Source organism: Girardinichthys multiradiatus, chromosome 9 (assembly GCF_021462225.1).
Source record: "Girardinichthys multiradiatus isolate DD_20200921_A chromosome 9, DD_fGirMul_XY1, whole genome shotgun sequence".
NCBI classification, from domain to species: domain Eukaryota; kingdom Metazoa; phylum Chordata; class Actinopteri; order Cyprinodontiformes; family Goodeidae; genus Girardinichthys; species Girardinichthys multiradiatus.
The window spans coordinates 23,918,007-23,934,015 of record NC_061802.1 but is presented as its reverse complement, the minus strand read 5'-3'; the positions used below and the strand labels follow the sequence as shown (position 1 = coordinate 23,934,015).

The window sequence follows — 16,009 nt, the reverse complement described above, 5'->3', positions numbered from 1 at the left end:
TTGGTTTACCCATCACATCTTGTTTGGGTCAAATTTGACACGTTTGACATTTGACAACATTAAAAATACCTTAAATGTAATTAGTTTTGACCTTAACTTTAATAACTTTTCCTTGAGTTACAAAAAATATGCAAAAATTAAGCTATTTTAAAAACAGTATGATTTTGTACAGTTGCTACTAAGGGTCGGCATTTATCGTATCGTTTATTGTGAACAATTTCTTAAAAGAATTCTGTAATTATCGTGACAACAATAAATTCCAATTAATGATGTTTGAACACTCCAGAAACTGGCTGTATTGTCAGAATTGCTACTTTTACTATTTTCTTAATTTGTGCAGTTTAGGGATGAAAATCACACTTCTTTATGTAACTGGTGTCATGAAGAAGCCTTTTTCAAAATGGGTATGTTTCTCAAGAGAAGTATTTGTATTTGTGGTGCTATGATTGTTGTGACATGCAATCACACCTTATCGTTATCACAAAAGTACCACAAAATATCATGATGAAACTTTAAGTCCATTTCCACCATCCGTAGTTGCTACAAATCTTTGTGCAGTGAGGCTGCTGTGGGTCAAGTTTAACCTGCATCTATTAAAATGGATTTGTGGGCCAAACCAAGGGAAATTATGTTTTTAGGGATTCTATCTGTGTTCTCATCAGATCTGATCCAGTTTCTGCTCAGCCAGACACCTATTAGTCTTTAAAGGTCATGGTGGGGGATCTTGAAACAGTGGAAAAGTAAAACTGCATTTGACAGCAACTGTATATGGCACACACACACTCCCAACCAGATTATTCTGTTGCAGGGGCAGACCTAATGTCTGTATCAGGGCCTCCTCGGACACCAGTGTCTAATATGCACAGTATGGGGGGGCCTCCACAAACACCTCCACCCGCAATTCATGACTCCTTGGCGGTTCACCTATGACCCTATGAGTCATAAGACTATAAAGACACTTAGGCGGCTATTTCAGTGAGTTAGGAAGTAAAGTTTGCTGGCCAGGAGGACCAGGATCTGATCTCCTGTGTGAAGGAAGGAGACAGTGATTTGAAAGAGAATGTGTCAGAGCAGAAATACATGGGAAGAAACAAAAAATGCAGCCCTCTGATAAAAAATGTATCTGAGGGAGAGGAGCAGGCAGCAAAAGATACATTTACATCAGAAAAAATGCCCTCAGGTGGTCTTTATTTCCACATCATGTTGCAGGTGGGATGACGGTGGAAATTTAATTCAGTATTCAGGACCCACAAAACTGCCTACCTCCTACTCGTTTGACATGTTGACAACTCTCCAGCTGACCTGGGACTGCTAAGACTGACTAAATTAAACCCTCTTAATGGTTTTAAACTGTTATGCATTAAACCCTAGCAAATCCCAGAGAATAATTTTCATTTCCACTTTCAATAAAATATATTTAAAATATCAATGTTGTTAAGATTTCACATCTAAGGTAATATGAGGCATACTATTGTATGACATTAAAGGTTTTACTCCAAAAACTAGCAAAGTAAAACCCAGTACGTTCGTCCTGAGCTCAGTCACCTTGAGCAGGGATTCATCATCTAGTTAATAATGTTAGGCAGGCTTTTTATGAAATCTCAACAGATTTGTTGCTCAAGATTCTGCATAGAGCCTTATTATGGGGGGAATTTTGGTCAGTATTCACTGGGACCATTTTTTGTTTTTTACTGTGCGTTAATTTCTTGTGCAATAATACAGGTCCTTCTCAAAATATTAGCATATTGTGATAAAGTTCATTATTTTCCATAATGTCATGATGAAAATTTAACATTCATATATTTTAGATTCATTGCACTCTAACTGAAATATTTCAGGTCTTTTATTGTCTTAATACGGATGATTTTGGCATACAGCTCATGAAAACCCAAAATTCCTATCTCACAAAATTAGCATATCATTAAAAGGGTCTCTAAACGAGCTATGAACCTAATCATCTGAATCAACAAGTTAACTCTAAACACCTGCAAAAGATTCCTGAGGCCTTTAAAACTCCCAGCCTGATTCATCACTCAAAACCCCAATCATGGGTAAGACTGCCGACCTGACTGCTGTCCAGAAGGCCACTATTGACACCCTCAAGCAAGAGGGTAAGACACAGAAAGAAATTTCTGAACGAATAGGCTGTTCCCAGAGTGCTGTATCAAGGCACCTCAGTGGGAAGTCTGTGGGAAGGAAAAGGTGTGGCAGAAAACGCTGCACAACGAGAAGAGGTGACCGGACCCTGAGGAAGATTGTGGAGAAGGGCCGATTCCAGACCTTGTGGGACCTGCGGAAGCAGTGGACTGAGTCTGGAGTAGAAACATCCAGAGCCACCGTGCACAGGCGTGTGCAGGAAATGGGCTACAGGTGCCACATTCCCCAAACCTGGGCTACAGGGAAGCAGCACTGGACTGTTGCTCAGTGGTCCAAAGTACTTTTTTCGGATGAAAGCAAATTCTGCATGTCATTCAGAAATCAAGGTGCCAGAGTCTGGAGGAAGACTGGGGAGAAGGAAATGCCAAAATGCCAGAAGTCCAGTGTCAAGTACCCACAGTCAGTGATGGTCTGGGGTGCCGTGTCAGCTGCTGGTGTTGGTCCACTGTGTTTTATCAAGGGCAGGGTCAATGCAGCTAGCTATCAGGAGATTTTGGAGCACTTCATGCTTCCATCTGCTGAAAAGCTTTATGGAGATGAAGATTTCATTTTTCAGCACGACCTGGCACCTGCTCACAGTGCCAAAAACCACTGGTAAATGGTTTACTGACCATGGTATCACTGTGCTCAATTGGCCTGCCAACTCTCCTGACCTGAACCCCATAGAGAATCTGTGGGATATTGTGAAGAGAACGTTGAGAGACTCAAGACCCAACACTCTGGATGAGCTAAAGGCCGCTATCGAAGCATCCTGGGCCTCCATAAGACCTCAGCAGTGCCACAGGCTGATTGCCTCCATGCCACGCCGCATTGAAGCAGTCATTTCTGCCAAAGGATTCCCGACCAAGTATTGAGTGCACAACTGTACATGATTATTTGAAGGTTGACGTTTTTTGTATTAAAAACACTTTTCTTTTATTGGTCGGATGAAATATGCTAATTTTGTGAGATAGGAATTTTGGGTTTTCATGAGCTGTATGCCAAAATCATCCGTATTAAGACAATAAAAGACCTGAAATATTTCAGTTAGTGTGCAATGAATCTAAAATATATGAATGTTAAATTTTCATCATGACATTATGGAAAATAATGAACTTTATCACAATATGCAAATATTTTGAGAAGGACCTGTAGTCTTAAATATTCAATTGTATGTCGGTCTATCATTTTTTAAATTTCAGATTGTTTAACGTTATTTATCAACTGGAATGCGCAATTCAGGGACACAAGGGTGGAAGTGCGAGTATTGGGACAGGGCCTAGTTTACATCAGTTTTGCTGAAGGTGTGGTAAGGCGTATTCGTCACTTCCTGTTTTCGCTGTTGCACTCGGTGGATTGTTTGGTGTATGAAGGCTCTCCCGTTTGATCTGATTTCTCTCTACTGTGATATATCTTACTTGTTCTAATAGGTAAGCACGTTAAAACACATACTTTCTGTTGCTGCATTTAACGTTTGGGGACTCTCCGTGTCTTGCACGATTTTTTCTAGTAGTGGTAAGGGGTTGCTAGTTTAGCGTTAACTTTAACTCTACCATGGCTACCCGTTCTGCTGCTTCTCTCTCTGAGTCTCCTCCTCTCTCCTGCTCTCTGTGTCAGATGTTCAGTTACTCCTCTGCCTCCTTTAGTGATAATGGTACGTGTAATACATATAGCATTTTTGTAGCTTTGGAGGCCAGGGTGTTGGAATTGGAGGCCCGGTTCCGCGTTGTTGAAAAACCAGCAGATAGCCGAGGCCCCTTAGCCACCGAGGGTAGCTCCCCGTAGCAGTCCTCCAGCAGAGCCTGTGCAGCCGGGGCCTCAGGCCGGCTGGGTGACAGTACGTAGAAAGCATAGTCCTAGATCCCAGCCCACAGGTCAAAGACCTTTTTTCTGATTTAGTGTTAAATACAGATAAAGTTATTATAGTGGGGGATTTTAACATTCATGTTGACACTGAAAGTGATAGCCTAAATATAGCCTTTAATGCTATCTTAGACTCAATTGGCGTTGCTCAAAACATTAACAAACCTACCCAACTTTGTCTTCATTCTCTGGACCTTGTGCTGACATATGGCATTGAGTGTAAAGACATAACAATATTTTCTCATAACCCTGTCCTGTCTGACCATTTTTTAAATAACCTTTGAGTTTAATTTAACCGAGTACTCCACACCTGAAAGAAAATTTCATTATAGTAGATCATTATCAGAAAATGCTGTAACAACCTTTAAAGAATCTGTTCCACTTTTAATTTCCTCATTATCACAGAAAAACACAGTGGAGGGCAATAATTTTGTTTCTTCCCCTTCACAAATTGTTTTTCTTGTTGATAGTGTTACTTCATCATTGCGTGCTGCATTAGACAATGCAGCCCCCTTGAAAAAGAAGGTAATTATTCATAGGAGGCTAGCTCCCTGGTTTAATTCAGAGCTGCGTACTTTAAAGCACAATGTTAGAAAATTGGAGAGAAAATGTCGCTCTACACGCCTAGAGGATTCCTACTGGAAAAATAGCCTACTGTGGTATAAAAAGAAACTTCGCCAAGTCAGAACAGCTTATTTCTCATCATTAATAGAAGAGAACAATAATAATCCTAGGTTTCTCTTTAGTACAGTTGCTAAACTTGCTAAACACAGAGTCATAGCTATTTTGAGCCATCCATTCCCTTAGCTCTCAGCAGTCATGACTTTATGGGATTCTTCTTAAATAAAATTGATTCTATTAAACATAAAATCTTTGACATGCTCCCGAAGATGATTACTTCATCCTTAGCAAGTGAGACAACATTGGAAGTAAGTGTAGAACCTGATCTGTGTTTGGACTGTTTTGATCCTGTGGAGCTTCCTGAGTTATCAGAAATATTAGCTTCATCTAAACCTTCAACTTGTATGTTAGACCCAATCCAAACCAGATTATTTAATTAAGTGTTCCCTGTGATTACCATCCCCATTTTAGATATGGTTACTTTATCCTTAGTAAATGGATATGTACCACAGGCTTTTAAGGTAGCTGTAATTAAACCTTTGCTTAAGAAACCTTCGCTTGATTGAGATGACTTGAAAAATTACAGACCTATATCCAATCTTCCATTCTTATCTAAAATTCTTGAGAAAATAGTTGCTAATCAAATGTGTGAGCATTTACACAGCAATGACTTGTTTGAAGAGTTTCAGTCAGGCTTCAGAGCTCATCATAGCACTGAAACAGCTCTGCTAAAAGTCACTAATGATATTCTTATGGCCTCAGATAATGGACTTGTGTCTGTTCTGGTTCTGTTAGATCTCAGTGCTGCATTTGATACAGTCGGACCATAATATTCTCTTAGAAAGGCTGGAATATGCTGTAGGGATTAGGGGAACAGCGCTCTTATCTGTCTGACAGATTCCAGTTTGTTCATGTAAATGATAAATCATCTTTAAACTCCAGGATTAATTGTGGAGTACCACAGGGTTCAGTACTTGGGCCAATTCTCTTTACTATATATATGCTTCCAATAGGTAAAAGTATCAGGCAGCATAGGATAAATTTTCACTGTTACGCTGATGATACTCAGCTTTACTTATCCATAAATCCTGATTAGCCCAACCAGTTAGATAGAGTACAAGCATGTCTTGAAGACATAAAAACTTGGATGACTTTACATTTTCTGCTTCTAAATACAGACAAGACAGAAGTTGTCGTCTTTGGAACGGAGTCTTTAAAAAAGAAACTGCTTAGTCAATCACTTAACCTGGATGTCATTAAATTGACCTCTGGTAATAAAGTAAAAACCTTGGTGTTATTTTTGACCAGGACATGTCATTTAAATCCCATATTAAACAGGTTTCTAGGATTTCCTTCTTTCACCTCCAAAACATTGCCAAAATTAGAAATATCCAGGAGCTATGTCCAGGAGTGACGCTGAAAAACTAGTCCATGCATTTGTTACTTCAAGGCTGGACTATTGTAATTCTTTACTATCAGGATGTCCACAAAATGCAGTTAAAAGTCTTCAACGGATTCAAAATGCTGCAGCAAGAGTTCTGATGAAATTTAAAAAGAGAGATCATATATCCCCTACTTTAGCTTCCCTTCATTGGCTCCCTGTTAAATCCAAAATAGAATTTAAAATTCTCCTCCTCACATATAAAGCCCTTAATGATCAAGCTCCATCATACATCAGAGATCTGATTGGTCCATATGTTCCTAACAGAGCACTTCATTCTCAGACAGCAGGTTTACTGGTGGTTCCTAGATTCTCTAGAAGTAGAATGGGAGGCAGATCCTTTAGTTATCAGGCTCTTCTCCTGTGGAACCAGCTGCCAGTTTTAGTCCGTGAGGCAGACACCCTGTCTGCTTTTAAGGCTAGGCTTAAAACTTTCCTTTTTGATAAAGCTTATAGTTAGAGTGGCTTAGGTTATCCTGAGCTATCTCTGTAGTTATGCTGCTATAGGCTTAGGCTGCTGGAGGACAACATGTGTTGTGAATTGGCGCTATATAAATAAACTGAATTGAATTGAATTGTATTTTTATGAAATATGTTTATTTTAGAAAACTATGTGACTTAGAGTTCTTCTTCATCTTATTATTATTGTTATTATTATTATTATTATTATTAAGAGTGCACTGGATGATAGAGTTTCAAAAATGAATACATTTCTTACTTTGTGTTAATAAAGTTCACTACAGGGTACATTTTAATTGCTTCTTTATTAAGTGTATAAGCATTGATAAAACACAAAAACAGAACGAATGTCAGAAAGCAAAACAATTAGGTACACTGAGGAGTGCAGCGACAGGCCAGGTGGGACTCCGCAGTCTCACTCACGTCAATACTCTTCTCGTAGATGCTGCTGAGACCATCGGAGCGATTTAGGTTTGAATCTGCAACAGTGAGAGGAAGGTTAAGAAAGAGGTGTAATAATTGTGTTCTTTGACTGTGGTGTAAATTCTTGTTAGCTGCTCACCCAGAGGCACGCAGTGGTAGCCGACAGTGACAGAGGTGGTTCTCACTGGCAGGCAGCCAGGTAGGCAGCGCAGCACAGGTTCAACAGTGTAGCATTTAGATACCTCTCCTTCCAGGCTGATATGCTTATCCAGCTTCACCGAGTCAAGCTGCATGTAACACTCTGGAAAACAGGATTTGACCAACATATTCCATTTTGTACTGTGGCTGGACTTTTTTTTCTGGATTTGCTATCGTTGTTTGAATTCTTTTGAATAAAGGTTACATTTTTTTAATCTGAACAAGTTTTACCAGAGGTATCACGGCAGCTCTTTGCAGACAGAACCCAGGAATGAGCGAAGCTGGTTGCATTCCTGGACACCCGTTCGTTCGGAGTGCTGTACTCCTGTCTGACTTCACCGTCGGCCTTTCCACAGAGTCCACAAGTCTGGCCTCTCATCCAGTCCACCACTTTAACCTAAGAGAAAGAAAGTATTGGAGTCACCATTAAATTGTCATATGCAAGGCATTCAATGAATATCTAAGTTTTAGATCTGTTTCATCACCTGCACTTTATTTAAGCTGAAGAAGACCTCTTGAAGCCCATGGCTGGGAGCGTGCAGAGAGACACCATCTTCTCTCTCTCTGATCTGTATGTCGGCTGTTGTAAATATAAACATTTGAAACATTTCAAATGAATGGTTGATGTGTGTGTCTCAATATAATACATCATCCTACCTGTTGGATGCTGATAAGGCAGGTTGTTGAGAGACATTTCTACTCCGTTAACCTTCACCACAACAGCATTGTCCTTGAGATACATGTCAACATCACTGTTGAAAAAAGATTTAAGCACTTTTCGGTCATGTTGCAAAGATACTTTATGTATGTTAATACTGTTATTACCTACATAATTTCAATCTTGATACTGATCTCATTCTGTTCAGTTGTTTGATCCCTCTTTAGAAGAACTATGAATTTCATTTCAGATGTGCAATCTTGAGCCAAGACCTGATGGCAAGAGTGGGGCATCTCTGTTTTATACTTCTTGTTGTTGAATGTGACCACTGTGTCCTTAACCATGGAACACTCAGCTGAAACGGAAAAATATACATAATATAGCCTTTTAAAGAGCGGCCTGAATTAGGCACGGTCCAGTCGGAGATTATCGAATGATGTTTTTTACAGTATCAATGTATTTACACAAACTTTTAAAACTGAAATTTATAACATAATCAAATTGCTTGCAAACCAAATTGCAGCTTGGCAACTGTAGTTTTCAAACTGTGATAGATTTATTTTTTCACACTAGGACTTTTTTTTAACTGGAAACATTTCCAAAAAGCATGAACTGGTAGTTTCTGTGAGTATAAAAAAAAATCTAGCAGCCTTCTTTCAGCAAGCTGACCACCAGTGTACAGCAACAGACTCCATGGTACTCTATGGTTCATACAGCTGAAGAAAATCCAGGTCCCTCTGGTGCATACTGTGCTATTTCAATATAAGGACTTGCATCAGTATGGTAAAAAAAATCAGATTTTGAAAAAGGCACTTTTTTAGAGTCTTTGTATACCCCATTACCATCAACCTGTCTATGCTGATTACATATTCATGTATTTGCAAATGTATGTCATTGATTTGTGAGGGTTTTTCACCTGCATTAGACTTGGTGAGCACGTAGGTGACCTGCTCTGTCCAGCTGTTCTGGTATGCCTGCAGCTCAGCAGCAGTGTTGTTAACTGGCAGGTAAAAGGGAAGAGTCCATCCCAGTTTGTAAAATCTGTTCTGCATTTCCAACAGACAAAATGATCTGTGAAGCACATCCAATGCAAATATGGTGTCTGTGTGCATTAAAAGATGTTACATTGCTGCACCTTCGGTGTCTTCATGGTGACATTCAGGCTTGTCTCGTTGGCAACAGCTACAGTCAGTTTGATCTCTTTGGGGTCATTGGCGACCTTTGTTCTGTTCACTCCATTGTCCTCAACGATGCGGGTAAGGTAATTAGAGACTCTAAATAGGCAAGAAAATAAAAATCCCTCTAAAACTTTTATATACCAGTCAAATTAATTATTGACACTCAAAAGGGTGATGGATGTAGGATGACTTCCTTCCTTTGTGATGTTACCTGCTTGCATATTTCTTCAGGTAATTAGGGAGTCTCTCCCAGGTTAGCTTCACACGGACTGCGGGCTCCTTCTCAACGCGACCAGTTTCAGCTGTGATCGATGTGTTGTACTGCTTGCATTCAATTCCCCAGGTAACTCGAGTCTGAGTAAGTATTTAATCTTCTAAATGTCAAACATTAAAGCATTTTCCTCTTCACACTAGCATCACATAGTACCCACTATCCAGCATATTGGCAGAGGTGCAAACAATTAAACCTAAAGCGCCATTTGCATAAAACAAAACTGAACGTAGTAGCTTTTTTTGGGAAACTATTAAAAAAGCACGGTTTCCAAAAATATCATAATTATAAGTACTGGTGAGGAGAACTGGAGGAAAAGCCAAAATCTACCTGCTAAAACACTCAAGTTTCCTGATGAGTATTTTAAGCTTTAAATAACAAAATAAGACATAAAAAAGTACCATCATTTTGTGGTAGCTGAGCATCATGCTGTCAGCACAGATTCTCCAGTTGTCATTTTCATTGAGGTTGGTGACAATAATCTGCACTCTGGCAGTAAGTCTGTCATAGTAAGCAGTGATCTGATATCCCTGGTTCTTGTGGTCAGTTCTGATGGCACGGACAAGGACTGTAACTGCTGGGCTGACGGTGTTAGACAGGTATTTGGCCTGCAAGGACAAAGAAGACATATAGATTGTGTTTCTGCTCTTCTTTTCTTTTCTTTTTGTTGTATGTGGAGGCACGGGACTACACAGGGTGATTTGATAACTTGCCTTGTTGTAGATGTATTCAAAGCTGCTAGCACTGCTCTTGCTCTTTAGACGCTCTGTTGAGAGGGAATGCTGCAAAGAGAAACATCACATTTATCCAGCTCAGAAAGATTCAGATTTGGCTGATTTTACATCATATGAATGATCAACTTTAGTTAGCACGAGTAGTGGATAATTTGAACACAATCTACATTAGTGTTTACCTGGTGGATGTGATCCCTGGTGAAGTTCATTTCATACAGTTCCTGCTGTAATAGAAAACCAAGTAAAAAACAAATTTCCTGTTTTCATATACATTTAAATGGAAGTTGTGAAGGTGATTCACCTTAGACATGGAGCTGGAGGAGCTGGAGCTGGAGCTGGAGGAGAGAATGCTGGACCGGAGGGATGAGCGGCTGCTGGAGGAACTGCGGCTCAAATGTTGGCTGGAGGAGCTGCTGGAGGAACTCTTTGATGTTTTGTTGAGGGGATCAGCAAGATCCAACATCTTGGTTTTGGGTCGCGAAGAGGAAGAACTGGAAGAGGTCTTGGAAGAGCTTGAGGAGGAACGTCTGGAACGTGAGCTACTGGAGCGAGAGCTGCGAGAGCTAGAGGATGAAGCTTTGGTCCTGTTCTTCAGACCAGGAACAAGAATCTTCTTGAGTTTCATCAGGACGTTTTTGTTCTCAAGTATTTCCTCCTCCTCACTCAGGTTAACCACTTTAATGATCTTTTCTGCTGCTTTTTCACCAATCTGAACCTCGATTTCAATCCTTTCGATGGATGGTCCAGCAGCTAAAATTCAAATAAATGTAAAAGTTTGGTTTTCAACCCTTTCAAGTCATTGAGGTTAGCAATACATGTTTTTCACTTGCCTGGGGTGACATTAACCAAAAGAGAATGGTTTCCAATTATAGCGTAGATGGGGGTGTTTCTGAGGAAGGTGGCATTGCGAGACCTAATATCAACGCAGGCCTCAATTCCATATGTATACGTTGTAGCACACATTTTCTTCATAATGGGTTTGGGGATTTTCATGTTGCTGACAATTTGACTTTGTAGCTGAAGAGGAAGAAGTTCAGAAGATGCTGACTGTGAAAAAATAAGAAAAGGGTCACCCAAATCATAGGGGACTGGGTAAAAAAAGACTTGGAAAAGTTGGTAATTGATTCAGACTTACTAAGCTGCCATTGAGGTAGTTAAAGGTCTTTGAAAGCATTGAGGTGGTGTTCTTGTTGATGAAAGGCTCAAATGGAAGAACTGGTGTGATTTTGGCAGCTTCGAGGTCTTCCACATCTCTCACAATGGCAACTGTTTCAAGACTTTTACAGAAAAAAGGAAAAATACATGAAAACCAAATAAGAAAATGTATTTAAAAACAGATGACAGACAAATGTACATACCGAGCAGATGCTATTGTTTTCACACCCTCAACAGGCAGGAACCTGTAGTTAAAGTAGCCCTTGACCACGTCAAATCTCGCCTCCATCTTTTTGGGAATAACTGTGTGGACTTTGGCTCTTGACATCACAGTAGCCTGGATAAAAGGATTATTCACTCCCATAACTGCATAGGTGTGCAAAGACACGCTGCAAGGAGCAGACATGAATAAGATTTTAACCAGAGAAATATTAAAAGGTAATTGGTATAAGCATTTTTTTCTAGATGTTTATATTCATTACAGAAGGTTCACCTTGGAGCAACTAAAGCCTTCATGGAAATATCAGATTTCAGGAGGTGAACAGGATGGAAGTCCTCAGGAGGTGGTGGTGAAATGGTGGCTTGAACTAGGGAAACAATTTATAAAATTGAAAACAAAAATAGGTCTCTTTTAGTGTAATTATTGATCTTAAACCCTAAACTGCTAAACTGGAACACTGAAACTTACCTTCGATGGATGCGGCTGTCACGGCAGCAGTATAAAGACTGAGCTCCATGGGTAAACCAAGAGAGCTGGGGAAGATGCAACGAACCTCAATGGCCAGGTTTGGCTGGGAGTATTTCAAAGAGTAACCCGACATCAGGGCGTCCAAGGCCTGCTTGCCATACGTGCGGATTTCAGGTCCTGTTGCAAACTGTTAAAAACAAAATTCCTTATGAGACTAAGGTTTTAGTTTAAAAAAGTAAATCGGATTTTGCTGACATGCAGGAATCTGTGTAAAACACCACCTCAGTTATCTTTTCAATCATTTCTTTGTCAATGTTCGCAAATGCGACCTCATGCCCAAGAACTTTCACATACAAAGAGCCAAGAGGCTGGCGGGAAGGCTTAGCCCTCCACTCAGTTAGCTGTGATGGAAAGAAAGTTGCAAAATAAATAGTTTTTAATGGTTATGGAGAACTCTGTGATTCTGCAGTAGGTAAATGTCCTGTAAACCTACAGCCTTGAGAACTTGCTTCATCTTGGTGATCCTGCTTGCGCTCTCAGGAACGTCACGGACTTTTAAAAGGGCCTCCTGTACTCCCTCAGATCTGGCTCCAAACTAAAAATGTAACATCCAAAAAGCCTTTTAAATTATAGCTAGTTCTGAAATATTAAGCTGTTGAAGAAAAGCTTTAGACGTCTAAAACATGATGATCATACCTCCAGAACATCAACAAACACTCCAGTCAGGTAAATGCGAGCTTTTGCCATAACGTTTCTGGGCAATACACTTGCAACATCATTGATATAATATGCGCTAGCAGCAGCTCCCAGCATCCAAGGATCTGCAGGTCAATAAACATTATGTCACTTCTTAGTAAGTGAAATCTCTGAGAGGGCTAAATTTTTTTGGTATTCTCTTACTGTAATAGTGGTCATAATGGAAAGCTCGACTGTAGCGGTAGCTCAGTCTTTCAAACTTGGGGCTCAGGATTCTAATGGCAACATTGCAAGCAGCAGCTCTGTAAAGAGAACAAATATTAGCAATTCTAAGTTCTAGCTTACTTCACTGATAACTTAAAATAATAAATAATAGTTAAACAGGGTTCTTACATAGTGGAATGGTCCGGGGTGGTGGTCTTGGTAAAGGCCTTCATGTAAGAGTAGGCAAAGCTAGCAACCTGCAGGTTTGGTTCTTTCAGGAGGCTCTGCGCGAGAGTCATCACCAGACCCAGGGGCAGCTTGGTATCAAACAGCACTATAGCAGCAACCATGCGAAGCTCTGGGTCAAGAGTCCTGTCCATGAAGAGCTGAACAGCCATATCCTGAATCTAATCCAAAAGTAAACATTTTCTTAATACATCCAGACAAAATATATGAACCTTAGGTATAGCTGTTGTAAAGTAGAGTGGTCAGAAGTTTTGCCTCACCAGCTTGGGTTCTCTTTTTGCAATTTTCCTCAGTGCCAGAGCAGCATCAACATGAACTCTGTGCTCAAGACTGGAGGCAGAGCTGCCAAAGCCAGGCAGAAGCTTCATGATTGGCTTCAAGCTGCTGGGATGTCCAGCATTACCCAGAACTTTGAGAGCCAGGGAGAGTTCATCATTGTCACGTCTCTCAACAGCACTGACAACAATGTCATGGATGGGCTGCAGGATTGACAAATAAGCAATAAAAGTCACTGGTGTATAAACTGAACTCTAGTTTTGGAAATGTATAGACAATACATACTCTGACAAGCTCAGATGGACATGAAGGGTTCTCCACACAGTATTTCTGAACCATGGTGCCAAATCCCAGCATGGTGATCTCACGCAAAGCAGCATTTTCTTTAATCTTAGGGGTCATGGCCAGGCCCTAGATTGATGAAATATAAAAACTGGTTTACATCTATTTTTTTCCATGCTAAGGGAAATAAAAACATGAAGCCTTTAAACATCGGCTTGCCTCCTGAAGCTTGATGGCCTCTATGTCGGCTGTCACCAGGTGTGTGGATGACATGATGGCCTGAGCAGCTTCAGCAGAAGTCAGTTCACCAGCAACAACCTTCTCCTTGATGAACTTAAGAGCAACATGAGTACCAATGGCAGGGATAGAGCTCAGCATCCAGTGTCTGGGGAAAAATTTTACATCAGTACAATTTGTATTTTTGAATGTTTGCTTTTTAATTTTCTTCCAAGTGCAGGTGGCTATACCTATGTTCACTTTTGGATTTGAACTGACTCCAAAGAGCTTCAATGCTCTCATATCTGGCCACACGCAGCAGCTGGATGAGCGCAATAAACTTCAGAGGGGAATCTTCATGGGCCTCGCCCAAATTGAGGCTTACTAGGTTGTTCAGAGTCTCAACAATCTGTAAATATCCCAATAAGATGCTTGTAAGTACAAAATCATATCAATAAAAACAGAATGTAAATAAACATTTCCTAAGGTACCTGAGCTTCGGCGTTGGTGATCCTCAACAGCTGAATTGGTGTCTGGAGAAGTTCAGTGCCAAACTCATACTTAAGTGATCCACGGTGGATATAGTCAGCTTTGATGGGTTCTAATGGGGTCTTCTTGATGTCAACAAAGGTCACAGTCTGCCTGTGAACATAGGTTAACATCATATCAATCAACTGTCCAACATTTGACACAGAGAGATTAGCTTTGCTATAATTTAAAGCACATACTTAGCCTCCATCTGGATAGCTCCATTCACAATGTTGACAGGGGAGTACTGGAGGAGCTCGGTAGCGGTGGCCTCTAAGATCAAGGTGCCAGAGGCTGAGGGCTTCATGACATAGTTTATGGAAATTGCTCCTGCAAACACTTTTCCCCGCTATAATGAAATAACACACAGAAAATCAATAAACCAACAGTTTAAATTTCTTAAGAGAGAGTATGGAGGGAGAGGAAAATCGTACTCACAGTCACACACTCTGCACATTTGTCTGTAAAACCAGCCATGCCAAAATCCATGTGGATTCTATCTGTGCAGTGATTCAGGTCTGTGGTTCTTGTCAAGTGGAGGCGGTCAGCCTTGGAATCCTCACTAAGGACATAGTGTGTCTTGCACACGCCTTTTACTCCGGTCTAATTTATAGAAAAAATAATAAACTTTACATCATTAGGTACTGCGCCATTTGATGAGTAGACAAAATAAAACAAAGTATTGAGTACCTCTTGCAGATTATACACATTCTGAGTTTTCTTGATGTTCATCTGAAAGATGTTAAGGACTCCCCTGAAGATATTCAGCACAGTTGTGGAAATGCCTGCAGGTGCGTACACTTTACCGATCACCCCATTGGCGTACTCAAACTTGACGGGTGTCAAGAGCTGAGCTGAGAGGGCTGAGGTAAGCTTTGTGGCAGGGCGGAAAACCTCTTTGGGCCAGATTCCACTGTACTCCGAGATCACGGGGTCTTCAAGCTGAAAGAAAAAGTAACATATTAGGGAGAAGGTGAGCATCACCTATTTCTGTATATTGGTTTATATGTTTGCATGGATTTGGGTTTGTGATGAAAATGCATTATTATTGAGATACACCTTTTACCTTAATAATGTAGCTGTTAGGATCTGCTGCACCAATCAAAATTTTGCTCTGGATTTTCATCCCAGCCCTTGCCAGGCCCTCCTCAGGCAGGCCACCCAGAAGATACCCTTCATACTTGTACTCATAGGTCTTTCCAGCCGCAAATTCTGGTGCTATAACACAAAACAAAGATGACATGTTTCATCCACATTGTGAGAAAATTATAAATGTGCTGTTTTTTTTATTTTAAAACAATTTTAAACACCTTACCAAAGCTCACCTGGGTACCAGCTGAAAAACAATAAAATATTAATTGCTCCTTTTAGGGAATAAAACACTTATGTGGCAAAATGTGTTACTATTCTTTTAAACAGTTTTATCCAATACTAAGTTGATTTTAGTGCATAAAGCAACACTCACCCACAAGGGCCACAGCAAGAGCCAGGACAAACAGCACCTTCATGGCTGGTGGATGTGAACGACTGTAACGAAAGGTTTCCCTTTTAAAGTCACGATTCGCTGTCATAGTTTTTCAAAATGAAACATTAACTAAATGTTGGCTGTCATTTCTGCTGGTGTTACTGTGCCCCGATCATGTCGATAAGGCTGAGTAAATATGCTATTCAAAATATCATGGATGTAAAAAGTTGTGTTAACCTGACTTGCATTTCCTGAAACTGTCTGAACTTAT

At 40.3% G+C, this 16,009-nt stretch overlaps 1 protein-coding gene across 1 annotated transcript in view; it reads right to left on the bottom strand.

Moving 5' to 3' along the window:
* Window positions 1-15,781, bottom strand: part of LOC124873916 — a 32,115-nt gene extending 16,334 nt beyond the window's left edge. The window contains 33 exon segments of the mRNA XM_047374969.1: window positions 6,895-6,999; window positions 7,083-7,244; window positions 7,373-7,538; window positions 7,627-7,721; window positions 7,799-7,893; window positions 7,971-8,154; window positions 8,716-8,845; window positions 8,935-9,073; window positions 9,189-9,331; window positions 9,650-9,856; window positions 9,962-10,030; window positions 10,162-10,206; window positions 10,284-10,732; window positions 10,813-11,029; window positions 11,118-11,259; window positions 11,341-11,526; window positions 11,631-11,724; window positions 11,826-12,012; window positions 12,104-12,226; window positions 12,319-12,420; window positions 12,522-12,646; window positions 12,726-12,823; window positions 12,915-13,132; window positions 13,232-13,450; window positions 13,533-13,944; window positions 13,997-14,176; window positions 14,208-14,387; window positions 14,474-14,622; window positions 14,712-14,876; window positions 14,964-15,215; window positions 15,340-15,491; window positions 15,589-15,609; window positions 15,739-15,781. Coding sequence (XP_047230925.1) covers window positions 6,895-6,999; window positions 7,083-7,244; window positions 7,373-7,538; window positions 7,627-7,721; window positions 7,799-7,893; window positions 7,971-8,154; window positions 8,716-8,845; window positions 8,935-9,073; window positions 9,189-9,331; window positions 9,650-9,856; window positions 9,962-10,030; window positions 10,162-10,206; window positions 10,284-10,732; window positions 10,813-11,029; window positions 11,118-11,259; window positions 11,341-11,526; window positions 11,631-11,724; window positions 11,826-12,012; window positions 12,104-12,226; window positions 12,319-12,420; window positions 12,522-12,646; window positions 12,726-12,823; window positions 12,915-13,132; window positions 13,232-13,450; window positions 13,533-13,944; window positions 13,997-14,176; window positions 14,208-14,387; window positions 14,474-14,622; window positions 14,712-14,876; window positions 14,964-15,215; window positions 15,340-15,491; window positions 15,589-15,609; window positions 15,739-15,781 — 5,254 coding nt within the window.
* Window positions 15,782-16,009: the final 228 nt, after the last annotated feature.